General features: G+C 43.8%; 1 protein-coding gene across 1 annotated transcript in view; it reads left to right on the top strand.

Annotated features, from left to right (window-relative positions):
- The window catches only part of LOC122814449 (zinc finger protein 234-like), a 389,414-nt gene that overhangs the window by 273,058 nt on the left and 89,620 nt on the right, over positions 1 to 26,736 (top strand). The window contains exon 3 of the mRNA XM_044087029.1: positions 21,464 to 21,802. Coding sequence (XP_043942964.1) covers positions 21,464 to 21,802 — 339 coding nt within the window. The remainder of the gene's footprint in view (positions 1 to 21,463; positions 21,803 to 26,736) is intronic.

Genomic DNA, 26,736 nt, shown 5'->3' with positions numbered 1-26,736 from the left:
GGGGATTTTTTTTTTAGCTTTGGTTGTAGCCATTTACTGATAAATATTTTTAGCTTCCACAGAAATAAGTCCACGATTGCATTTGATCTTAGCTTTTGGTTGTAGTAATGTGGGGCTTAAAAAGCAGATTGGTATATGGAGGTGGGAGGCCATATGAACTGTTGTGCTTTTTTGGATATTATTGGATGTTCTTCATCTCACATTGCTGCAGTCCTTACACTTGGGTAGTCCGCTGTCCTCTGTCGGCCCGAATATCAAAGTATAAGGCTGACGTCGGTCAAGGCGCATTTGACTGACATCAGGACGTCAGGGTACAAATGCGCATGACCGACGTCATATCCTCAGTCTTTTTTGCCGCATGGTCCGATGCAGAAGCAGCATTGCAAGTGCCGGTTGGCGTTCTGAGATTTTTTCGAAGTTTCAGACCAAGTTCAAAGTTGGCTAATTCTGCTAGAATATTTTAGTTTTTCTTGCCTCAGTGATTTACCGGATGTCAGAAAAGTCAATAATTGCATTTCTTGTGGGAAACAGATAGAGATTATCATACTTTGTGTATTCCTTGCTTAGGGCCTGAGCACGACGTTGTTGGTGTCGCTTGTGCTAGATTTAATAAACGCACTATAAAGAGAAGGTTGGATTGTGCAAGGTTAGTCTTTGGGAAGCGGTGTAATTATAAAATGCCGCCGGATGCTCCGGCCCGCTTCAAGAAGCGCAAGGACAAGGCAGTCAAGTAAGCTAGAAGAACTGCCTGTACCGGACGCCGGTTCTTTAGAGGTGTCAGTGGAGCCGGTGGCTCCACCGGAGGTTTCTTTGTGTTCCCAGGGTGAGACCTTATTATTGCAAGATGTGGCCTCTCAGGAGGCAAGTCAGGCTGAGGGGCTTCAGGTTACTATACTCCTCCCTTCCTAGGGTGGCTAGGCACTCTCCTTCTGTTTCAAAGGCTTCTCCCAGGGGCAGGCCAGGTTTGGCTTCAGTTGGTGTTACCCCTAGCTCTTCAGGTACTGTGCCCAAGAAGCATATGCTTAAAATGGCAGAAGATTTGATTACTTTAATTAGGGTTCTATGCCCCTCCTGATAAGAGACCCAGGATGGAGCCTGAGCTGGGGGGTTTTGAGCAGGCTTCAGATGTTTCAGAGTCTTCGGCTGAAGACTTGCAGGAGTATTCTCCTTATTCTGATTCTGATGTGGATGATTCTACTCCTTCTGCTTCTCCTCCTGAGGATTTTTCTTTTCAGAAACTCTTCATTCCATGAGGGAGCATTTTAAGTGGGAAGGTCAGGACTTCTCTGATTCCAGGAAAAGGCTTAGGGAATTTTTGTTTTTACCCCAGCATAGGCCTTTGGCTATACCTCCTGTTTTGGATGTAGTAGAAGATGTTTTTACAGAGGCTTCTCTTAATCCTGATTCTTTGCCTCCTGCCCTGTTAAGCCGGATAGGTATTACAGGGTGCCTGAAGCTCATAAGTATCTTTTTAAGAGTCCTAGGGCTGACCCAGAAACTGTTAGTCAGGGGCCTAAAGGTGTTAAGGCTTCTGTTGTTAAGAATCCTGTTCCTGCAGACAAAGAGGCTAGGGCCTTGGATAGATGGGGAAAGAAAGTTTATACTTCTTCCACTCTGGCTATGAGGGCTTTGAATTGCCAGTTTCACATGTTGAAATACCAGAACTATCTCCTGTCACAATTAAAGTCTAAGGTTGATGCTCTGGCAGTAGGTATTGATTGTAAAGAGTTGCAAGATTTAGTGCATGTTTCTGAACAGGTGGGTAAGCATTCTTTGCAATGTGGTTTTGATGCTGTACAGGCCTCGTCTAGGGTGGCTGCCACTGGGTCAGTTCTTCGCAGGCATGCCTGGCTAAGGGATCAGAATTTGTCTGATCATGTTAAAACAAGGATTTTAGATGCTCCTTTACAATCTGACGTGCTGTTTGGTTCTCCTGTTGAGACAGTTTTAAAGAAAATGGAGGACAAGGCTAAGTCTATGCAGACTGTTAAAGATTTTTTGCAGGTCCAGCCTCCAAAGTTTAGTAGAAATTGGCCTACTAAGGGTGGACGATCCTTCTTATGATTCTCAGTCTAGGGGTAGATCTAGACGTGGTAGGGGCAGAGCTCAGGGCTCTTCAGGCCTAGAACAGGGAGTTCTCCTGCACAGTCTTCGGTGAGGGCAGGGGTCAGTCCTTTCGTAAACAGACCCAATGACCTACCTTTTTCGGCTGCCAGAGCCTTCTCTGCCTGGCAGCACCTTTGGGAGGAAGGTTGGCACTTTTCAAAGAAAATTGGAGTTTAATTACCCAAGACAGATGGGTGTTGGATATCATACATCACGGCTACAGGTTTTATTTCCATACCTTGCCTCCTTTCAAAGGCATGCCAGACGTTCCTCCTCAACAAAGAATAGAGGCTTACAAGCAGGTTTCTCTGTTGCTCCAAATAGGGGCCATACAGCCGGTCCCTATGCCAGAAGTGGTTCTAGGTTTTATTCTCGCCTGTTCCTAGTACCAAAGAAGGGGAACACGTGGAGACCAATTTTGGATTTATCTATCCTCAACACTTATCTGGACATTCCCAAGTTCAAGATGTTGACGTTGCAGCAGCTTTTACCTCTGCTGGGCAAAGATTATTGGATGGTAACTTTGGATCTCAAGGAGGCTTACCTTCATGTTCCTATCAGACTAAGTTGCAGGAAGTATCTGCGTTTTCGAGCTGGGACTTCTCACTATCAGTTCTCTGCATTGCCCTTTGGCTTATCTACTGCCCAGAGTGTTCACGAAGTTCTGGCTCCAGTGATAGCTTTCTTCAGGCTAAAAGGAATACAGATCTATCCTTATTTGGACGACTGCCTAATTCTGGCTCAAGGAAGGGAAGAGCTTCTTCATCATTTGGAATATGTGATAGCAGTGCTAAGATGCCTAGGGTATTCTGTGCGAAATAAAGTCCAGTCTAGTACCCTCTCAGGACATGTGCTTTCTGGGTGTGAGACTGAATACAGCATCCCAGATGGCCTTTTTAACCCCGGACAAACAAAAGAGTCTATCCCTTTACTTCCATCAACTATCTCATCAGTCCGTGCTGACTGCAAGGACAGTCCTTCAAGCATTAGGGTTCATGGCATCTTGTATTCTGGTACTTCCCAATGCCAAACTGCATATGAGGAAGCTACAATGGTATCTCAAAAATGTATGGACACAGCACTGCCAGGATCTGGACACTGTCATTCAAATAATACCTTGCATTCAAAAGGAATTTTTATGGTGGGCTCAGGAATGTCACCTAAACAAGGGACTCTCTGTGACCCGGCCAGAGGCGAGTCAGATTTTAACGACAGATGCCTCAGACAAAGCTTGGGGAGCTCATCTAAATGGAAAATGGATACAAAACAAGTGGCCTGTCAGACTACAACATCTACATATCAACATGAAGGAGATGTTAGCAGTCCAGTTTGCATTAATAGCTTTCAAGGAATTACTTCTTCCAGGGCAGGTGTTGATTCTAACAGACAACACAACTGTCATGTGGTACATCAACAAGCAAGGGGGAACGCATTCTTATACTCTATGCAGGCAAGCAATGATTTTGTGGGAGACTGCTCTCAGTTTACAGCTCAATCTTCAGGCAAGGTTTCTGCCAGGAGCACAGAACTCCTTAGCAGATGTGTTGAGCAGATGAATTATGGATCCCCACGAGTGGAAATTGGATCCTCTTGTGTTTCAGAAATTGACAGTGTCATGGGGAACTCCAGACATAGATCTGTTCGCTTCTCCACTGAACCATCAGCTGCCAAAGTTTTGCACAAAAATATTTCATCCCACAGCTTGGAGAGTGGATGCTCTTTCTTTCAATTGGAGCAATCTTCATGTGTATGCCTTTCCTCCTCTGCCTCTTCTCCCAAAGGTACTTCTAAAGGTCAGACAGGACAAGCCAAGGATGATTTTAATAGCTCCAGATTGGCCTCGACAGCACTGGTACCCATTATTGAGAAGTCTGGGGAAGCCTCCATGGCCTTTGCCTTCGATTCCACACCTGTTGTCACAGGAGGACAACCATTTGCTGAATGTCAAACTTCACTCGCTTCACCTAACAGCCTGGCATATTCTGTTTTGAACCATAGAGGGTCTCAACTTCCACAACAAGTTTTGAATGTGATTTTGGAAGCTAGAAGGCCTAGTACAAGGAAAGTGTACGCAGATAAATGGAAGAGATTTTTATTTTGGAGTGCAGCAAAAGATTTTGATGTTTCTGAGCCTAATTTGAGTGTGGCTCTTCAATATCTTACTGAGTTATTGGACAAAGGCTTCTATTAAGGTTTTATGCTGCAGCAATTTCGGCTCACTATGATTGTGACCCACCATTGTTTTCTCATCCTTTGTTCAAGCAATTTCTTAGAGGGGCAAAGAATATAAGACCCCTACGAAGAGCTCCTACTCCTGCTTGGGATCTCAATTTTGTGTTGGAGAAACTCACTCTACAACCTTTTGAGCCTGCAGCTACTTCTGAGTTGAAATATTTATCATGGAAGACTGCTTTTTTGTTGGCAATTACCTCTGCAAGAAGGGTTTCTGAATTGCAGGCCCTTATGGCGGTTGAGCCTTTCTTGATTTTTCATAAGGATAGGGTATCATTACGTACTAATCCTTCCTTTATGCCTAAGGTGGTTTCTAGTGTGGCTTTAAACCAAACTATTCATTTGCCTACTTTTTATGCAAATCCCCAAAATAAAGGGGAAAAGATTTTGCACACTTTAGATGTACACAGGCAGTTGCGTTATTATTTGGACAGAACTAAAGGGTTCAGGCAGTCTCAGCAGTTGTTTGTTTCTTTTGCTTTGAGTTCTCAGGGCAAGCCTGTGTCAAAGCAAACTATTTCTAAGTGGATTGGGTTTTGCATTGCTTTCTGTTATTCCCATCATGGCAAGGAAGTTCCAGCTGGGATTAGGCCTCATTCCACTAGGGCTACTGCCACTTCAACAGCTTTTGAGGGAGTGGCAACCAAGGATATTTTGGAGGCAGCTACTTGGAGTTCAGTGCATACTTTCTCTAGGCATTATCACCTGCCACTTTACTCTAAATCCAGGGCTGGTTTTGCCACTGCTGTTTGCAGGGCATTTTGGCAGCTCCTGCTTCCTTGTAGTTAGCCATCCTCCCTCCTCTGCTTTGGGATTCTACCCAAGTGTAAGGACTGCAGCAATGTGAGATGAAGAACATAGTACAGTTTTGTACCTACCATAAATGTAGATGTTCAAGATCCACATTGCTGCAGTCCAATTTACCCTCCCTCCTTCCCCTCTGCAGTTAGAGGTGGTTGTGTGGGTTGGGTTGTACATTTTGTGTATATTGTATATATTGTACATATAGTTAGTGCAAGGGTGGTTGGTTGGTTGTTTGCTGTCTTTTGGTTTTGACCTTTATTTTTAGGGTCTTCTGACATCTGGGGCAAGAAAAGACTGAGGATATGACGTCGGTCATGCGCATTTGTACCCTGACGTCCTGATGTCAGTCAAATGCGCCTTGACCGACGTCAGCCTTATACTTTGATATTCGGGCCGACCGAGGACAGCGGACTACCCAAGTGTAAGGACTGCAGCAATGTGGATCTTCGAACATCTACATTTATGGTAGGTACAAAACTGTACTTTTGGGGTACTTGATCTCAAGTTCACCAGATGTTTGACTGGACAGTGCTTTAGGAACAGGATATGAAGGGATGGTTGGTACTGATAGAAGAATTGGACTTGCTGCTTCCACCATTCCCATTGTGTTGCCATCATTGGTTCTGGAAGCAAGAGGAGATTGCTCTGTTATGAGATGTCTGGTTAGCTGGGAGCATGAGGCATTGAGGGAGCTTAATCCTGGTTTACAGCAAAAAGTGAATGATACTGGGGTTCTCTTTTAGATGCGTCAAAAAATGATGGTATTGAATATGGCAATTCTCATGGTATGTAACTAATTCTAGGGGATTTAGACTATGCGAGTAGAAATGCTTGCACAAATATTTTGTATTCCTCAAAGTTTAAACAAGATCTTTACAACTGTAGACACATTTTCTGGAACTGAAGTGAAGGTGTTATTGGAACTTAGGAAAATATTTTGGGTTATGTTTACAGGTGGTAGGTTTTAGGATGAGTTTATATCAGCTAAGTGTGACCGTGGGATATAACTGTAGCAAAGGCATTGTTTTTACTGGGATATGAAGATATGAGAATTGTGGGGTTTCATGAGGGTACCATGATATATACACCCCCATATATACATTGCAGTTCCCATTTGGTGTTCAGCAACAGTCCTATCATGGTGTTACACAGCGCACTTGCACAAGGACATACAACAGTGAGCATGGCTGGCCCATGGCTATGCTGAATGCCAGTGTAGCTGTCTGGGGGAAGAGCCATGCGCTAAAAAAAGAAGCCAATCTGGTGGTTCCCTGCCATAAACAAACTTTACAACAAAAGGAAGAAACTGTTGCAGAAAAGAGGAAAATCCCAGGATACCAGCCTCATTAAGAAGTCGAGATCCCTCATAAAATCCTCCAAAGCTAGTTAAGAAAATAAAATTGCCAAAGATTCCAAAGACGGCCACAATGCATTCTATAGCTATGTCAAGAATCTAAATGGCAATGCCAGATCTGCTCTGAGCTACAACAGAATGGCATTAAATATACTGATCCCAAGGATATTGCCAGTACCCTGGCAGATCTATTCAGTGCCAACTTCACCCCCTAAAGGGCCCATCTCAGTACCGAAAGATTGCCAAATTCCGGTAATAATGGCCACACAGGTAAAAAAAAACGCACTCTCCAGTGCTAAGAATACAGCATCCATGGAACCAGACAACATCCCAAGCTGTGTACCAGATGAACTGGCACCTCACTTAAGTGTCATATTTAAACATAGCCTCACCTTAGGCTTCGTGCCCACTGAGTGGCGCACAGCTACAATTATCCCACTCCACAAGGGGAGATCCACCTTGGATCCTGGGAACTACCACCCCATCAGTCTGATGAGCCTGATCTGCAAGGCCATGGAACGTATTATCATGGAACTTATAAACAAAGACATTGGCAACCTTCAAACACTGGACCCTACCCAGTTTGGATTCGTGAAGGGCCGATTTTTGTCTCCTGAACCTGATTGACTTCTTCAGATTAGCCTCCAGAGCTGTGGATGAAGGTAAGGCGGTCTGCACAGCCTGTCTGGACCTCGCCAAGGCCTTTGACACCATCCCCCACTCTGGAATCATAGATAAACTTACTAAGCAGGGCATTAATCCCTACATCACTCGAGTTACCAACTGGCTTCCTGACAGCACCCACACTGTAAAAGTAGCCAAGTCCAGCTCCAGGCAAGTGACAAGTGGAATACTTCAGGGTTCAGTCCTGGAACCGCGCTTGTTTGGCATCTACTTCTCTGAAGTACAGTCAACACTAAGGGACTCTGGCTAACAAAGTTTGCAGATGACTGCAAACTGGGAGCCATTATTGAATCCCCAAATGATGTGGATATTCTACAAAAGGGTCTTACTGAAACAGATGCTTTGTGCCAGAGCCATGAGCTCAAGCTCAATGCCAAGAAATGTGCTCCACAAATTTGATCCGATTTTATATTTGATTTACAGGGGTGACTTACTGACTGCCTCTGTCCATCTCCATCAGAGACATAGGAGCTAGACCATCAGTGAATTTCCGATTACCCATCCATTGGTCCAAGTTCCACTTACATAGGTAGGAACTCTGCTTCTCATGGAGGGGGAGCGTGTTCCAGAGAACAAGAATTTTCTGAGAAACTTGTCTGTCTCTACCATGTGTCTGGTTTATGTTGCAAGCGAAATTTAGGTCTTTTAATCTAGTAGTTCTGATGCAGTTTGTTTTCTTCAGATGTGCACAATTCATCACAACAGGGTCCAGGGATGCCTTGTATGCTAAACAAAGATCTCCTAAGTCTATATGACACTGAGTAAAGAGGCAGGGCTTTGAAGCAATCAGCATAGGACATTGTGTTTACTCCCTGTATCCTATTTGTAAGGAACCTTTGTGAATATTGCAGTTGCTGTATGTGTCTGGTTAGGTACATATCGAGGGGGCACTATACTCTATGATGGGTCTGATGAGGGCCAAGTAAAGTGTCATGATGACCACTCTGGACCTAGATTCCATGCCATTCTTATAAGTTGAGCAACATAGAAGGGTTTTCTTACTACCTTGGGCACATGTTGGATGAAGGCTAAGTCACTATTTACATGAGTTCCTGGATCCCTAACTAGTGAATCAACTTTCAGAGGTTATTTTATTGATGATGTAGTTACCTGGGTGTAGACTTCATGTCATCAACGCATAGGGAAAAGTTTTATTCTTACATTAATAGCCTCATATGATGAGATGCACCATTTTGTATAATAGATCTGTCCTGTAACACCATAGACCCAAACAGACCATTCTGCCTCTGTGGTCTGTTACCCAACATGACAGGCTCACACATGTCATTCTGTGTCAGAGATCTGTTTCTCAGCCTTGTAGGATCACACATCTGTGTGTGTCTTGGATCTGTTCTCTAGCACCACAGAGCTATGTAAGATATTTATATATTGATATTTAATTATATAATTTATATTTATGTGATACAGAGCCATGTAAGATATTCTGTAACTAATGTCCTCAAAGGATCATATGGTATTCTGTTTCAGAGATGTATTTCAGTGCCCATAATCTCACATTCACTATTCTTTTTCATAAATTTGTTCTCTAATAACATAGACCCACAACAGGCATTCTGCTTCTCAGATCTGTTTCCCTAACATTTTATACCCTAATAAGGATGTATTTATCTGCAGTGTATCCCCTAGCCTGTAAGATCACATAACTAATTCTGTATCTGAGATCTGTTTACCAACCCCATACATACACACAGACAGACATCCACACGTGCCATACTGTGTCCATTGTAATGGATGCATACAGGTCATTTTGTATCTGAGATATGCTCCATAGCTTCATAGGGTCACTGCCACAATCCCAAAAGTCAGTCTATATCTTATTTATTCACTAATTCCATAGGTCAACGTAATGCATTCTTCATCACACACATTTACCAATATTATAGACAAGCATGATGTCTATTCCTGAATTTCAGAGCCACACCTAAGACTGACCCTTTGCAGAATGTGTAATTACAGTTGCACTACAAGAAGTCCTTCCATATCACTGTTGCAGTATTCTTTACAGAAGGGATCTTCTGCCAAGGATAGACCAACATCCAGTCAGTACACCAAAGCCTTTATTTCTTTTAGGCATCGTGCACCATATGTATGCTCCCCACACAATGTGAAGGGCATAAAGGTGATGTCAGGATGCACGCACAACTTCTTTGTGGCCAATCTGAACACCACTGTTGATTGTTGGTCTGAATGCATTTCTACTGTGTTGGTTACCAAGTTGTGTTTTCAGATAAATGCCCAGTTGGTGTTTTTTTTTTTTCACTTTTTTTTCATATTTATTATGGGTGTTGTGTTCATGTCATCTAGAAGGGGAAAATGTTAGTGTGGGAGGCTGATTCTCCATAAAGTCTGTAACAACAGGTGTCTCTTCTGTTTAGGTGCTTCCCACAATCATAAGCAGTGCCGTATCTGCCATGTGTTTGTGCCTACAACTCTGCATAGTCATCTCTCTTCTTTGGGCGCGTACCTGAAGAAACAAAATCTGAAGTTGGTGGATCAGCGTGCTGTAGTGGAATCTTCCTCTCCCGAGCGCCAATTGTCTGCCAAGAAGAAGGCCAAAAGGTTAGGTCTGATCCAGCTGCTGTCCAGTGTCCTCTGGACGTCTCTCTGAGGCTCATGAACGCCTAAAGGATCATCCATTGTTTGCTTTAAATTCCTCTACTAAAACCCCATTGGAGGCCAGCATGGATCCGGTTTCTTTCACGTCCTCGGAGGCTTTTCACACAGCTGTACCTGACATTAAGGGGGAACCTCTGCTGATTTATATCCAAAGGACTGAGGGGGATTTCTCAGATACAAGTTTATGGAGGAAATTCCTATCATCATTACTCAATCTCACCTAGGATCTGTCCCTCCAAGGGTATTTCATGTGGACATTCCAAAGAAAAAGAAGCAAAAAGCAAAGTACATTTCCCCTGTTAAGGATCCCCAGTGTGAATTGCAGTATTTCCCTCGGGGTTTATTTAATGCTCTGATAGATTTAAAGCCATCTTAATGAGTCTCTGGGCGTGCTCTTCCCTGTTCTTCCACTCTACTCAAGAGGACCAGGGAATTGGATTCCTCAGATGAGGACCTGGACTCAAGGGCAGAATCTTTAGCTTACTCTTCCCAATCCCTTCCCCTTTGGAATATGGTTCAGAGGAGGAGGATTCCATAAGTACAGATTCCCTCCTGGAAGACGTCTCCTTTGGGGATATCACTGCTTGCATGATGGATTATTTTAAGTGGGATTGTTCTCAAGTCTCTGAGATTTAGAAAACATATTAATGAGCTCCTATAGACCGAGTCTCCTAAGCCATCTGCTGTTCCTCCTGCTCTGGCTGCCTTTCAGGGTATTTTCTTGGCAACATCTTGAGCCCCTGATTCTCAGCCCCCTGCGCCTATGAAGCCAGGCAGATTCTGTAAAGTGCCTGAGGAACACATATTTCTTTATAAATTCCCTTCTGCTGACTCTTCTGTAGTATCAGTCTACTCTGATTAGCTGTACAGTTATTGCCCTCTGCCAAGCTGTTGCCTTCTGATAAGGGTAATAGGGCTATGGAAAGGCAGAGCAAAAAAGTTTACTCTTCTGCCACTTTATCCTTTTGGGCTATCAGCTACCAGACTCAAATGACCAGGTATGTTTTAGCTCTCCTGTTATAGGCTTCTAACATGGTTTATGTCCTTCCTGACTCTGAGGAGAAGACTTTGGCCCTCCCCTTGCTGGAATGTACTTCTCAAGTTGCCTGCCACCCAATCAGATGTAGCTGTGATGCAGCTGATTCCCCTTCCAAGGCTGCTGCCTTTCGTTCAGTTATGAGATGTTATTTGTGGCTTCCTCTTAAGACTTTGCCTGATGATGCTAAGGCAAAACTTTTAGATGATACTCTGTAAAATAAAAAATCTTTTTGGTTCTGCTGCAGCTGAGCTTTTCAAGTCAATCCAAGGGTAAAGTCTTACAGGAGCTGAAATATATATATATGTGTGTGAATATATATATATATATATATATATATCTAGAGGAGTATGTAAAAGTTTGGCCTTATATATATATATATATATATATATATTTTTTGCCTGTTTCCAGATTTCAGGGGAATTATCCCTCGAAGTCTGCTTTTGTTCATAGGCGACCTCTCCCTTGTACTAAAAGCAAGAAGGGATCTAGGTGTGTGCCTCCTACCCAGACTTCTTCCCCCAGAAACCTCCTTTCTAGGATAAGCTGGGTTCTGTTTGACAGTTTGCTTCCTCCTACCTACAACAAGGTTCCCTTGTCCCTCCATCTGCCTCTTTCTCTTCCTAACTTGCTTCACCTCAATTCAGACTCTTGGATTCTGTCCATTATCTGTTGGGGATATTTCATGGTTTGGAAATCCCTTCCGCCCATTTCAGGCATTCCTCAATCTCCGCTACAACATTTCTCTCATTTCTGAGAGGTTCTTCACTCGCTTTTGGCTCAGGGAAACATTCAAGCTATGCTTCTTATTTATTGATTGCTTGACATTTTTTTGACTAGGAAAGTCCACTGGGCAAGGACCCATTTTCAGTGGAGGCCCGGGCAAAAAAGCTCCACAAAAACAATTACAAAAAGTCCCGTGTATGGAAGAGATTTTACTCCAGAACGTTTTTGGTCCCAAGAAAGGAGGGTACTTGGGAACTAATTCTGGATATTTCCTGTCTGAAAACCTTTCTCAAGATTCCATCCTTTCAGATGTTAATCTTTGCAAACATTTATTTCCTTTTCTTTTATCCCAGATCTTTCTGGTCTCTCTGGATCTCAAGGATTTAAACCTTCACATCCCCATCCATCCTCTTTTCAGGAAATGTTTATGTTTCTGTGCTCTCCCTTGCATTTTCAGTTCTCTGCTTTGCCCTTTGGTCTTTCTACTTTCCCAAGGGTAATCTCCAAATGCCTTGCTCCTGTCATTGCTTTTTGAGGGTTTGAGAAATTCAGATCCTTCTCTATCTAGATGATTTGCTAGATTTGCTTATTCAAGCTCTTTCCCCAGTACTCTGCTTCAGGATCTCAGGTGTACTACTACCCTGTTACAGAGTCTGTGGTTCACCGTAAACTTCCAGAAATCAGTGCTGACACCTTCTCAGGATTATATCTCCTCTGCTGTAGATTTCAGGCAGTCCCCATGCTAGCATCTCTACCTGCCTCTAAAGTTCTGTCTCTAAATGCCTTTTTCCAACCCTTCTTTCTCTGGTGACTGTCATGGCCAGGGAATTTCTCAGGGTTCTCAGGTTCATCGCTTCCACCATTCCCATGATTCCCCTCACCATGCTGCATATGAGGAAGCTTCAGTGGTACCTCAACTCACTATGGTTTCAACATTGCCACTTCATGAATTTCCTGGCACATTTCCTTTCTAGTCTCAAGCTTGAGCTTCAGTGGTGGATTCATTAACTTACACTCAACCCAGGGCTTCCTTTTCAAGTTCCATTTCCAACTCAGGAGCTCTTTACAGATGTCTCAGTCAGGGGGTGGTGTGCTTAGTGTCACCTACTCAAGTTTCAGGGTCTCTTGTCTCCTCATCAGTGGTCAGACTACATCAGTATAATGGAGATGAAGGCTCTGCTTCTGGCTCTTCAGGCTTTTCTTTCCCTCTTTCATCCTTGGCTCCTCAAAATTTTCACAGACATCACCAGAGTGATGTAGCATGCCAACAAGGAAGGGGGCACAAAGTCCTAACTACTTTGCAGACTAGCTCTTCAGGTCTGGGATCTAGCTAGTATCAAGTAACTCTTCAGGCAGTTTACACTACCTCAGAGCACATATAGTGGCAGACTCCTTGAGCAGGTCCAATACACAAACTGACAAATGGTTGTTTCGTGGATATGTGTTCATTGGTGGGATATTCCTCAGGTAGATATTTTTCCTCCACTCTGAGCAGATAACTTCCTCTTTTTTCTTCCAGTCCCAAGTCCTCTGGCTTGGAAAGTGGACACCCTGTCTTTTTTTTTTGGAAGGAGATGTTTCTGCATGCCATCCCTCCCCTTCCTCTGTTATCACGAGTCTTGCAAAAGTTCTGTCTGGACACTCCCTCAGTCTTGCTGGTGACTCCCTTTTGGCATAGACGGCACTGGTTCCCTCTTCTTTCTCAGTGAGTCACGGGGAATCACGACAACTTATCTCATCAGGTCAATCTTCTCACACAAGACAAGGGGTCACACATCCATCCTCACTTGTCCCACTCTTCAAATGATACTGTGGGTGATCGCCTTTAGATCACTTTTAGGCACTTTTTTTGAGGACATGTTTTGGATTCTACAGGAGGCCAGGAAACCCACTACCAGGGAATCATATATGTCCAAATGAAAGAGATTTTGTGTCTGGTGCCTTTCTCACCATCAGGATCCCCTATCTATGGAGGCTGCTCTGGTTCTCTCTTATTTGTGTGATCCGCTGCATGCTGGGTTGGCATATTCTTCAGTCAAAGCTCACCTGTCAGCAATTTTTGCTGTCTGCCCTTGACTCCTCCTCTAGCCTCTAGATTTCAGGTCAAGCAATTTCTTAAAGGCATCCTTCATATCAGGCCTCCCCAGAAAGCCTATTCCTCCTTCCTAGGACCCAATTTTGTACTTGAAAAATTGAATGATGCTCCTTTTGAGCCATCTTCTTCAGCTTCCTTACCACACCATACTTGGAAGACTGTTCTTCTTTTGGCTCTCACCTCAGCCAAGACTGTGTATGAACTTCATCCTCCTTTCTTAGTTTTCCCACAGAGACTGGGAGTTCCTTAGTATGAATCCTTCTTTTATGCCCAAGGTGGTCTGAGTCGCCCCCTAATCTGTCTATTCATCATCCTTCCTTTTGTTTATTCTCTACATTCTGCCATTGAGAAGATTTTTCTCACCTTAGATTTGTATAGACAGCTCAGATATTATAAAACTAAAGTTATTCACAAATCTGAACATCTTTTTGCTTCCTTTCATCTCAGAACTTTGGGTCTGGCTATTTCTAAGCAAACCATGTCCTCCTGGATTTGTAAGGCCTTGTCTTTTTGTTATTCTTTTCATGGAAAATCTATTTCCTCATCAGTAAAGACACAATCTACTAGGGCACTGGCCTCCTCTGGGGCTTCTTTCAAGAGTCTGGATAAGGATTCCCTTGAGGTTGCTACTTGGTCCCCTGTTCATACTTTCAGTAAGTATTACAAGTTGTATGTTATTTCCAGGGCCAGGGCTGTCCTGCATGAGTTTGTACAGGCCTGTTCTGTACCTTCCTCTTGCACTCCTGTACTCCCCCTTAGTTTAAAGGACATTTCAGTGGTGATCATGGCAGGACATGGTGCTACCTTACCATACCAGCAGATGTCCTCGTCACTGCTGCACTATTCTTTCCCTTCCTACTACCCCTCTGTTCTAACTCCAGCCTTGTCCTTGTCCTGCCCTTCTGACCAAGGGGCTCATCTCCTTCTTCCTTTTTCTCCTTCTGGGTGCACATGTTGCCCTTGTCCCAGTGGGCATTCTGCTTCTGGGGCATTTTCAGATCTGAGTGTGTGCACTTGTACGTCACCTTTATGCCCTACTCCTTGTGTGGGGAGCATACGTGTGACGTACGATCCTGTAAGAACTAAGACTTTGGTTTACTGCCCAGAATTGGGCTTTCCTTGGCAGGAGGCCCTTTATGTAAAGATACTGCAGCAGTGAATAGAAGTTCATCTACTGTTATGGTTAGATTTTACACAACTGTACTTTCTTATTGGATGCTGGGAGGAAATCACTGCACAGCTGTTGCATTGTTAGCATTCACTGATTTTCACATTGTAGAATCAAGTTTTGTATTTAGCAGCCCTACTTAACCTATTGGGCCTGATTCCAAAATACTTGCTCTCAGTGTAAGTGACTTTCCTTGTATAAGTCTGTCCTGATTCCAAAAGACTTGTCCTCCATGTAAGTAACTTACTTTGGTGTAAGACCTGTTTATAAACTGGCTTACACTGGGGATCAGATTCCAAAAGATCTGCTCTTGGACTATAAGTAACTTAATTCAGTGTAAGACCCATCTCTATAAACAGCCCTAGACTAGTCTTTTGGAGTCTGGCCCTAAACCTAATTGGTGTCACTTTCCTCTACTGTCATGACCCTGGATATGGCCTAGCCACCATGGTTCCTCCTAACTTCTGTATAATGAACAAATACAGGCCTGCCTAGGGGACAAAGCCCACATTTTACCTTGCAGCAGAAAACTTCTTCCTTCTAAGAATATGGCCTGTTTGCTCACCATACTTCCTAAAAAACACTTTAATCATCAGAGACCACCAGGTGTCAGTAGAAGTCAGGTTGGTATAGAGATAGACAAACAGTGTTGGGCTTACCTTATCCTTTATTCATATCCAGCTTCACCTCTATCTGAACACACAGCTGTTGCATTACACTAATTCTTGGTATAGGATATCTATGTACGTGAGTTTCACTCCTCCAGAGAGCATTACAGTGGCTTCACATTTCTCCCTTCTAGCCGCACTGATGTGCTCAGTTAGTTTTATAGTTCATGGGTTCATAGGTAAATACTAGGCTACCAGTCTGCAGACTTCTTTTATAAGCCTAGCCAATAACTAGAGGTCAGAGTCAAACCCTTTACCTTGTATCTGTAAGATAAAAACCTAACCATTAAGAAAAACCCTCCCCTTAACCATGTCACTAGATGTTCATCGTGTTTCACTGTTGCAGTCATTACACTTGGGTTATCCTGCAGTCAGCCCAAGTTCCAAAGTCTTGGTCCGGCATTGGTTGTCGTCGCTTCTTCCCTGACGTCAGTGCGCCAGGAGAATATAAGATGCAACGGACGCTATTTTCTTGAGTATTTCTTGCCGCTCAGTGCCCGAAGCAAAAGCAGTTCGCAAGTGCTGGTCGGCCGACTCCTGAGATTTTCAAAATCGAATTTCAGAACCGAAGTCTTCAGTAAAGCTAAGTACCCAGTTGGGGAAACTTTTTCTTGCTCCAGACCGATGTCAGTAAAAGTTAACAATTGTATTTCTTGTGGGAAGCAAATACCTCATAAGGATTTTCACTCTTACTGTATTCCTTGCCTAGGCCCTGACCACGACGTCACTAGTTGTCAGTTTTGTGCTAGATTCAACAAACGCACTGTTAAGCATCGGTTTGATTTTGCATTGCATTACTTTGGCCGTAGGTTTAATTACATAATGCCGTCGGAACAACCAACGACCGGAATTCATAAAAAGCGCAAAGACAAGGAAAAGGACAGGTATCCGAGACCCAAAACCGATGACGAAGCCTCTTCCAGGCTTTTGCAGCCCCTGACTCACACTGCCTCACAGCCACAGGCCGCCTTAGACTCCCACGTGGAGACATCTAGGCCTCTGGAAACTCAAGGTATTGGGCCTACGGAAACTATTCCCTCAGATGAGTCTGGAGCCGCTGAGCAGGCATCTGCTTCTGAGGGTGTTTTCAGACCTACACAGCTTACTCTCAAATCAGCTACAGCACCTAAAGCAACGGCTTCTGAGGGTGTTTTCAGACCTACACAGCTTACTATCAAGTCAACTAAAGCACCTAAAGCAAAGTCTAAAACATCATTACAGACAAAGAAACTAGTACAGCATTCTCCTGGACAGTCATCCATGCCTAAGAAACAGATGCTCAAAATGGCCGAAGACTTAATTACTTTGATCAGGGGTTCCCATCCCCCTCCTAATAAAAGGCCTAGGCAGGATACAGACTATGAATCCTCTGACCAGGTTTCTATTTCTTCTGATTGCTCTTCAGAACAGGGATACTCTCTTCCTACCTATGAGAATTCTGATGCTGAAGAGTCTATCCCTTCAGCCTCTCCTCCTGAGGATTACTCTTTTGGGGAAACCTTACACACCATGAGGGAGCATTTCCATTGGGAAAGCCAGGATTATTCAGAATCAAAGCAAAGGCTTGGAGATTTTCTTTTGTTACATCAGCACATGCCTCTTGCTATTCCCCCTGTGTTAGATATTGTTGATGATGTCTTTTCTGAATCTAGTTTGTCTCCTGATTCTCTACCCCCAGCACCAGTCAAGCCAGACAGGTACTATAGGGTCCCAGACTCTCATAAATTTCTTTATAAAAACCCTGCTGCTGACGCAGAAACTATTTCTCAGGGTCCCAAAGCGGTGAAGGCTTCCACAGCAAAAAACCCAGTCCCCTCTGACAGGGATTCCAGAGCACTGGATAGATGGGGGGAAAAAGTTTACACTTCTTCAACTTTAACAGTAAGGGCTTTGAACCGCCAGTTTCATATGCTGAAATACCAACAATATTTAATATCTTTGTTAAAACAGAAAATGTTTGCAAGTTCAGAATGTCCTGATAATAAGGAAATGCAGGATTTATTGCATGCAGCTGAACAAGTGGGAAAACTTACTCTGCAATGTGGTTTTGATTCATTAGAGGCTTCTTGTAGAGCCGCAGTTACAGGATCTGTCATTCAAAGGCATGCCTGGCTTAAAGAACAAAGTTTACCTGATCATGTTAAAGCTAAATTACTGGATGCCCCTTTACAGCATGATACCTTGTTTGGTGTTAAGGCAGAAGAGGTGTTAAAGAAAATGGAGGATAAGGCAAAATCTATGCAGACAGTAAAGGATTTCTTACAGGTGCAGTCTCTTAGATTTAGCAGAAATTGGCCTTCTAAAAATTGGTCCTTTCCCGTGTCAGACAGGCCTCAAAGAGGCAGATACAGACGCCCAAGAGGCAGATCTCAGCAACAAGGCTCTTACAGACCTAGACAATGGGGTGCTTCTACCCCCAAGGGAGGAGAAGACAAGTCACAGCCTTACAGGAAACAGTCCCAATGACTTCCCCTTTCAAAAGCCAAGCACTTATCTCTTGGCGGCACCCTTAGGGGGAAAGCTAGCACTTTTCTCACAAAGTTGGCACATTATCACCCAGGACAAATGGGTACTAAACATTGTCTCTCAGGGCTACAGGTTCCACTTTCACACCCTTCCAAGGTCAAAAGGAATGCCAGACCTGCCACAAAACCAATGGGCAGAGGCACAAAAACAGATTACAGCTCTCATGGACATGAGAGCTATTCAAAAAGTACCTCAGCAAGAACAGGGACAAGGATTTTACTGAAGATTTTTCTTGGTTCCCAGAAAGGACAAAGCCTGGAGACCCATTCTGGATCTGTCTATTCTAAACACTTTCCTGGATGTTCCAAAATTCAAGATGTTGACACTGCAGCAACTTCTACCCATGCTGGGCAAAAAGGCTTGGCTTGTTACTTTGGACCTCAGAGAGGCATACCTGCATGTCCCAATCAGACAAAATTGCAGAAGATACCTCGAATTCATAGCTGGCACAATGCATTACCAATTCTCTGCACTGCAAGGACATTCTTCTAAAGCATCTGGCATTTGTAAAAAGATTACTAGTTGGCCTAGGGTACACAGTAAACAAAAAGAAATCAAAACTAGTGCCCTCTCAAGAGATAATATTCCTGGGTGCAAGTTTGAATACAACTACCCAGATGGCTTATCTCATGCCAGTCAAGCAAAGGCAACTGACAAATTACTTTCAAATGATGGCAACAAAAACCCAGCTACCTGCAAGAAAAATTCTGCAGGCTTTGGGGTTCATGGCATCCTGCATCCTTCTAATTCCATATGCAAAACTCCATATGAGGAAGTTACAATGGTATCTAAAAAATGTTTGGACTCAACATTGCCACAGCCTGGAAGCAACAATAATTATTATTCCCTGCCTGCAACAGGAGTTTCGATGGTGGACACTGGCATGTCACCACAACAAGGGACAGCCTTTCATTTTACCCACAGCCAGGCAAACACTGACAACAGATGCATCGGATTATGCCTGGGGGGTGCACATGGCAGGAAAATGGTATTCAGGGCAAGTGGTCCGCAGAACAAATGCATCTTCACATCAATCAGAAAGAGATGCTAGCTGTACAGAATGTCCTGACAGCCTTCAAGGACTTACTGCATCCAGGACAACTACTACTAAAGATGGTCAACAACACAGTAATGTGGTACATAAACAAGCAAGGGGGCACGCACTCATACGCCCTTTGCAGACAAGCTATGACTTTGTGGAACACAGCACTGACCTATCAAGTTCATCTGCAAGCACAATTCCTGCCAGGAAAGAAAAATACTCTGGCAGACAATCTAAGCAGAAACCTCATGGATCCTCACAAGTGAAAACTAAATCCACAGGTGTTCAACATGATAACAAAGAAATGGGGATGCCCGAACATATATCTTTTTGCCTCCCCTCTCAACTGCCAACTTCAAAAGTTCTGCACAAGGACTTATCACACACAAGCATAGAAAATGGATGCTCTCTCATTCAGCTGGAGAAACCTAAAAGTTTATGCCTTCCCACTACTGCCTCTCCTTTCCAAGGTGCTCTTAAAAATCAGACAAGAGAGGCCAAAAATTATTTGATTGCCCCAGACTGGCCACGCCAGCACTGGTACCCAATCTTAAAGAACTTGGCTCAAGGCCCAGCCTGAACTTTACCTCAAATCCCTCAACTTCTGACTCAACAAAACAATCCGATCCTGCACAGCCAACTCAGAACCTTAAATCTGGCTGCATGGCACATACCATAGACAGTCAGACCACACCTCTCTCTAAAGCTGTTATGGATGTCATTCTGGAGGCCAGGAGGCCCAGCACCAGGAAATCTTATGCAGACAAATGGAAGAGATTCTGCCACTGGAACTAGGCACAAGGCTTTGACCCACTTGTACCGAATATCCCTCAGATTTTACAATACCTAACTGAGATGGACAAAGGCCTATCCTTTTCATCTATTAAGATCCATGTTTCCGCCATTTCAGCTCATTACACCACAGAACCTCCTATTTTCTCTCATCCACTACTAAGACAGTACCTCAGAGGGGCTAAAAACATAAGACCCCCCCCCCCCGGAGAGCACCGACACCTACTTGGGACCTCAACTTTGTCTTGGAGAAACTCACTTTGCCTCCTTTTGAGCCAGCCAATACAGCTGATATAAAATTCTTATCATGGAAAACTGCTCTGCTCCTAGCAATAACTTCTGCCTGAAGAGTCTCAGAGCTACAGGCTTTAATGGCAGTGGAACCTTTTATCATTTTTCATCAAGACAGGGTTTCTCTAAGGACGAACCCAACATTTATGCCAAAGGTGGTATCCAGTGTGGCTCTTAACCAAACCATTCATCTGCCAACATTCTATCCAGATCCCCAGAATAAAGGGGAGAGACTTCTACACACTTTGGACATACACAGGCAGTTATGCTTCTACTTGGAGAAAACAAAAGCATTCAGAAAAACTGAGCAACTGTTTGTAGCTTATGCTGCAGGATCACAAGGAAAGGCTATCTCAAAGCAGACTATTTCTAAGTGGATAGGACATTGTATTCACTTGTGCTACGCACACCATGGAAAGCCAGTGCCTAACAACATTAGGCCACACTCTACCAGGGCAGCTGCCACGTCAGCAACCTTCCTCAGAGGAGTACCAGCCAAGGACATTTTGGAAGCTGCAACTTGGAGTTCAGTGCACACTTTTACAAGCATTACCACTTGCCTCTTTACTCTAAATCAAGAGCAGGCTTTGCCACTGCAGTTCTGCAGGGCCTCATAGCCACTCCTAATCCTATTTAGAACCAGCCACCCTACCTCAACTTTGGGATTCTACCAAAGTGTAATGACTGCAACAGTGAAACACGATGAACATAGTACAGTTGTGTACCTACTATAAATGTAGATGTTCGAGTGTATTCACTGTTGCAGTCCAGGTTACCCACTCTCCATCCCCACTTTCTTTGCTGGGACTTTTCTATACCTTTCTGTCCTATACAACCATTGTGGTGTATTTGATTGTAGCTGAAGGAATTGTTTATATTTTGCTGTATGTCTTTATTAGCAATATGTATTGCCTACCTATTTGGGGGCACCTGACATCTGGGGTAAGAAACACTGAAGAAAATGGCGTTGGTTGCATCTTATATACCCCTGGTGCACTGACATCAGGGAAGAAGCGACAACAACCGACGCCGGACCAAGACTTTGGAACATGGGCCGACTGCGGGTCACCTGCCAGCAGGATAACCCAAGTGTAATGACTGCAACAGTGAATACAGTCGAACATCTACATTTATGGTAGGTACAAAACTGTACTTTTTGCAGTCAGCTCCTCTGTCTCTTTTTCAGGGAGCTTAACTTAATTCATTCTGTCATGCAAGGTAAATATATGGACGTAACTGGTATCGTGGTGTGATAATGTGAAGCAAGTTAGCTTGTTCTTATCTGTATTATTTCTTTCACAGAAACGTGCTGTTAATTTGGAAAAATACATCGCAGAAGAATTTGTAAAACTGCACCAGTTTCTCCATGACAAGGAGCAAAAACTCATTCAACAGCTTAACAGCAAAGCATCAGAAATTCTGAGAGAGATAGAAGAAAATCTTGAATGCATTAAAACTGGCATTACAGAAATTCACTCGGCAGCAGTGTATGATACTAACTTTGAAATCAAAACAGAAGTAGAGGTTCTGGAAGTTCTGGAAGAGAGAAATGATGACACAGACGATCTGACAACCACTGAGGAATCAGTGTCAGGTGACACCTCAGAACATGGAAAACACAAAGCTAATGGAGTTCTATCAGTAAGTCCACCTTTGATTTTTGCTATTGCACGTCTTTCATTTTGGGAAGTGAAAACTTGTGTTTGCAGCTGACAGAAACATTTCAGATAATAACTTCCCAGCAGTCTAAATTATATGCAGTAATGTGCTTATTTTTTAATTACTTTTGTTTTTGTTTTCTTAATTTGTTCTGTTCATTTCCCAGAAACTGATCCATGGCTTTACATCTAGGCAAAATGGGTCTATATTATATATTAAGAACTTCAAAATTTCGAACCTGATATGTTCGACAATATGTGAGCGAAACCTGAAACTTCGAATATATAATAAAAAAGTAAAAAAAAAAAAAAAAACTTCCCTTAACGCTCTGAGCAGAATCCCTCCCTACTTAAATACACCAACTCCAAGACCGCACTTCAGTGCAGAAAAGGGAAATTTTCCCATTCTGAGTGTATGGAGCCATTGCCTTTCACCTTCAGACTTTTCAAAGTTCGATCATACGGTGTCGACCATATGACATTCAGACTTCAGCAATTTAATAGGGACCCGGCAGAAAACTTGTCAACTCCCAACATATTGAAATAAACATGCTGGTGCTAGAAAAACAACAAAATTAATTTCCTAAATTCGGGTCTATATCATATGAGCGAATCGCACAAATTGCGAACGCTCATAATATCGAACGTACCGGACCTCTATGTGCTTTTTCTGAGATTGCAGTACAGTGAAGAATGGGATATTTGCCCTTTCCTCACTGTAGTGCGATCTCTGAGTTGGAATATCTATTTAGTGGGGGGGATGGGGGGCACAGCCCCCCACAATAGGAAGTTCGAGGTCCGGTACATTCAATATTATGAGCATTCCCAATTAGTGTGATTCGCTCAAATGATCTAGACTCTTTAAAGTCTCCCAAAATAAAGTTTTTGTTTATAAATAGTTCATTGATTACATTTAAGAACCTTACATAATTATTAGGAGACTTAGAGAGAGTCCTGTAACAGGCTATAACATAATAGCTGTGTTTATGGTTCTCTGGAAATCTATCTAGAGGTGATGTGATCCCTAACAAATATGGAGATGCCATCACAGTTGCCAATGACTCTGAAGACATAGCAGATGCAAAACCTAGCTATGCACAAAGTGCTTTCTTAACATTTAAAACAAGCTTCAGTAATTACTTAAACATGGAGGTGCTTCAAATGCAGGAGTGCCTTAATGTTGGGCAACTTGTTGTTGAGACTTCTTGGATTAAACAGAGCCACCGTAATGTGATCCTGTTTTGGATTTGATATATTAGCTATGTTGGCATGTCCATCAGCTGGACTCTGCTTTAAAAGGCAGTATGGCTGCAGCAAAGCTTTAGCCAGTATGTTGAAGGCTTGGAACAAGAGCTGCAGGCTGTCCATGGCAGAGCATGTAGGACTGACTAGCATCTCCTCTCATGTTGACACATATTGGATCTGGTACCAAATATTTAGCCAATTGTTGATGCTGCTTATCTTGTCTTTGTACATAATCATCATTCTTGGGAAGGAAGGAAGGATTCCTCTCAGGACCAGAATCTTCCCTGCATTTGTGATTTGCATGGATCAGTCTGATATGCCTCTCTGCATATCCCTCAGAGTTTTTCATGCCAAGTCATTCACTCCCACATAGTCACATTTGCCAAATGAATGTACCCAAGGTCTCCTGAGGCATTAGAGATCTTTGCATCTGAAAAACAATTCTCCATCAGCCCTTAAGGCTAAACAACACACCTGATACACTTGTAATAGGTGACTCTATCGTCAGGCACACTGACGTCCCGCTCACCAGACTGAACAAGGAGAAGGTCACGGTGAGCTGCCTGTCGGGCGCTAGGATCCGCCACATAACACAAGCACTCAGGTCACTCCAAGGCAAGTACAAATATGACTCAGTCATTGTCCATGCTGGTGTGAATGACCTGAGATGTACCTCCCTAGAGTATATGAAAAGAGACACAGAGGAGCTCTCTGAGCATGTAGCCCAGGCCGGTATGACCCTGACCTTGAGTAGCATCTTACCCTCACCAAGAATGATGCCACAATATGAAGACAAGATGATCAATTTCAACAATTGGCTTAAGTATTGGTGTCATTCAAAGGGGATCCAATGCCTGTCAGCCTGGGATGACATGGTCGACAAGCCACGATGCTTTGCTAGGGCCGGCTTGCACCTGTCACCCCTGGGCTTTTGGATATTGGCAAAGGCTCTTGCTACCCCCATAGTGCCTTTTTTAGGCAAGGCTGAAAAGACAAACCCACCTCCATAGGTATCACAAGGGATAAGAAACTAAGAGTAATGCTACTCAACACCAGAAGTCTGAACCTCAAGATGCACGCACTCGAAACTCTCCTTAGCATGGAGAACATCGATATCTGTGCAGTAACAGAAACCTGGTTCAAGGCTTCCGAGAGCACCCCAGCACTACCAGGTTATACCTCATACCATGCTTTTTGGCCCCAAAACTTGGACCGAACCACAAAAGGAGGGGAGTATCAATATTCGTCAAAGATACCCACACCTCCAGGTTGGTGGCACAGCACGAAGCATCAGAGACTATCCATGTGCAACTAACAGTGGGTAAAACTGCCTTCCAGTTTATAGCCTGCTACAGACCACCCTCCCAAACCCAGGAACCCCACTCGGCCTTCCTGAGAACACTGGAAAATATGAAGGTCTCTCCAAACACCATTATATTGGGCGACTTCATCTACCCAAACATAGACTGGGAGCATTACTCTAGCTCCAACACCCTAGCCCAAAGGTTCCTAGAATTTATAAACTCAAATGCTATGGAACAACTTGTTACCACTCCCACAAGAGGGGAAAACATACTGGACCTGATCATCACCAGCATGGGGACTCTGTGCTCCAGACCAGAAGTGTATGCCTCACTGGTAAGATCAAACCATAAACTAATCTCACTGGATATTCACACCCCGACACCACCCCCTGCCCAGAAAACCACAGTGAAAAACTTCTCTAAAGAAAAATTAACACTCCTCAAAACCGAGGTGGAATTCTTCAAAGCCCCCGGGCCTGTGGAAAATACGGCCCAGACCGCAGAATCCTTTATAAACGCATTCTATGAACACCTTCAGGAATGCATGGATCATGCAATCCCAAATAAAATCAAGACCCAATCCTCCAAAGGCAGACGTCCTGTCTGGTGGACCCCAGCCATAAACAAACTATACAATAGAAGGAGGAAGCTACTACATGATAGAGCAAAATCCCAAAAAGGGAAGGCATCTCTGATCAGTATTAGCAAAAAACTACGGGCACTCATAAAATCGTCTAAGGCCAGCTTCGAGAGAAAAATTACACAGGACACTAAGGATAATCACAAGGCTTTCTTTAGTTATGTTAGGAATTCCCAGATATGCTCAGAATTAGTCCAAAATGACAACAAATACACCGAACCCACAGACATTGCCAACATCCTAGCTGACAGGTTCAGCGCAAACTTCTCCACCCCCACCAAAAGGGCAAATATCTATCCCAGCAGAGTGCTGCCCCCCTGACATCTCAGATGCTCAGGTAAGAGCCGCCCTCTCCAAAGCAAAAACACAGCATCAGTGGGACCAGACGGTGTCCTGGGCTGTGTCCTACATGAACTCCGAGAAGAGCTAAACCCAAACCTAAAACTACTGTTCAGTCTCAGCCTTACTACAGGATATGTACCCAAAGAGTGGCATACAGCAACAGTGGTCCCTCTCCACAAAGGTGGTGCCTCAACGGATCCTGGAAACTATCGCCCCATAAGCCTGACTAGCTTGGTCTGCAAAGCTATGGAAAGGATCATTATGGACCTCATAAATAAAGATATTGGGGACCTACAGACACTGGATCCTACCCAGTTCAGCTTTGTTAAGGGCAGATCCTGCCTCTTAAACCTGGTCGATTTCTTTGAAACGGTCACCAAGGCCATTGATGAGGGGAAGGTGGTCCACACAGCCTACCTGGACCTCGCAAAAGCCTTCGATACAATACCCCAATCGGGCATTATAGATAAGCTCACCAGCTTAAATATAAACCCCTATGTCACTAGATGGGCTGCAAACTGGCTCAAGGACAGAACCCACATGGTTAGAATTGCTGGAGCCATGTCAGACTCCAAACCGGTTACAAGTGGCATCCCACAAGGCTCAGTCCTGGGACCGCTCTTGTTCGGTATATTTTTCTCTGAGGTACAGGCCAGCACGGAAGGACTATGGCTGACCAAGTTCGCAGATGACTGCAAACTGGGCGCCATAATCGACTCTCCAGCCGACACAAGCATCCTCCAAAAGGGCCTCATAGAAACAGACAACTGGTGCCAGAGCCATGGCCTCAAGCTAAATGCAAAAACGTGTATAGTCATCCCCTTTGGCAAAAACAAAGTGCCCACAAATTACCACATAGGTGGTAATCCATTAAGTACGGAAGAAGTAATTAGGGACCTGGGGACCCAAGTTGATAGCAATCTCTCATTTGACAACCACTTGGCCAAAGTGGTTAGAAAAACATTTTATATAGCCCACCTAATCATGAAGGGATTCACATCTAGCTCAGGGGAGGTCATCGTGTCTCTTTACTCATCCATCATCAGGCCCATAATTGAGTACAATGCTCCTTTTGGGATGTACCTTACCAGACACCTGCAGCAACTGGAAAGACCCCAGAAGTACCTCACCAAGATGATCAAAGGGCTCAAACAGATGCCATATGCTGCCCGGTTAAAGAAACTCCAGCTCTACTCAGTGGCATACTGCCTGCTCAGAGGCGATCTGTGCCTGATGTATAAAGCCATGTCCAACCCGAAATTAATGGACATGCTGCACCTCAGGAAATCTAAATCCCATCGAGCTACGCGCTCGAGAGACTTGAACCTCAGCACTGAAATAAATAGGACATGTTGGAGGGACAGATTCGTAATCCAGAGGCTCCCT

This window comes from Protopterus annectens, chromosome 10.part0 (assembly GCF_019279795.1).
Source record: "Protopterus annectens isolate FY-2018-M chromosome 10.part0, PAN1.0, whole genome shotgun sequence".
NCBI lineage: Eukaryota > Metazoa > Chordata > Ceratodontiformes > Protopteridae > Protopterus > Protopterus annectens.
This window is presented reverse-complemented; position numbering and strand designations above follow the sequence as displayed.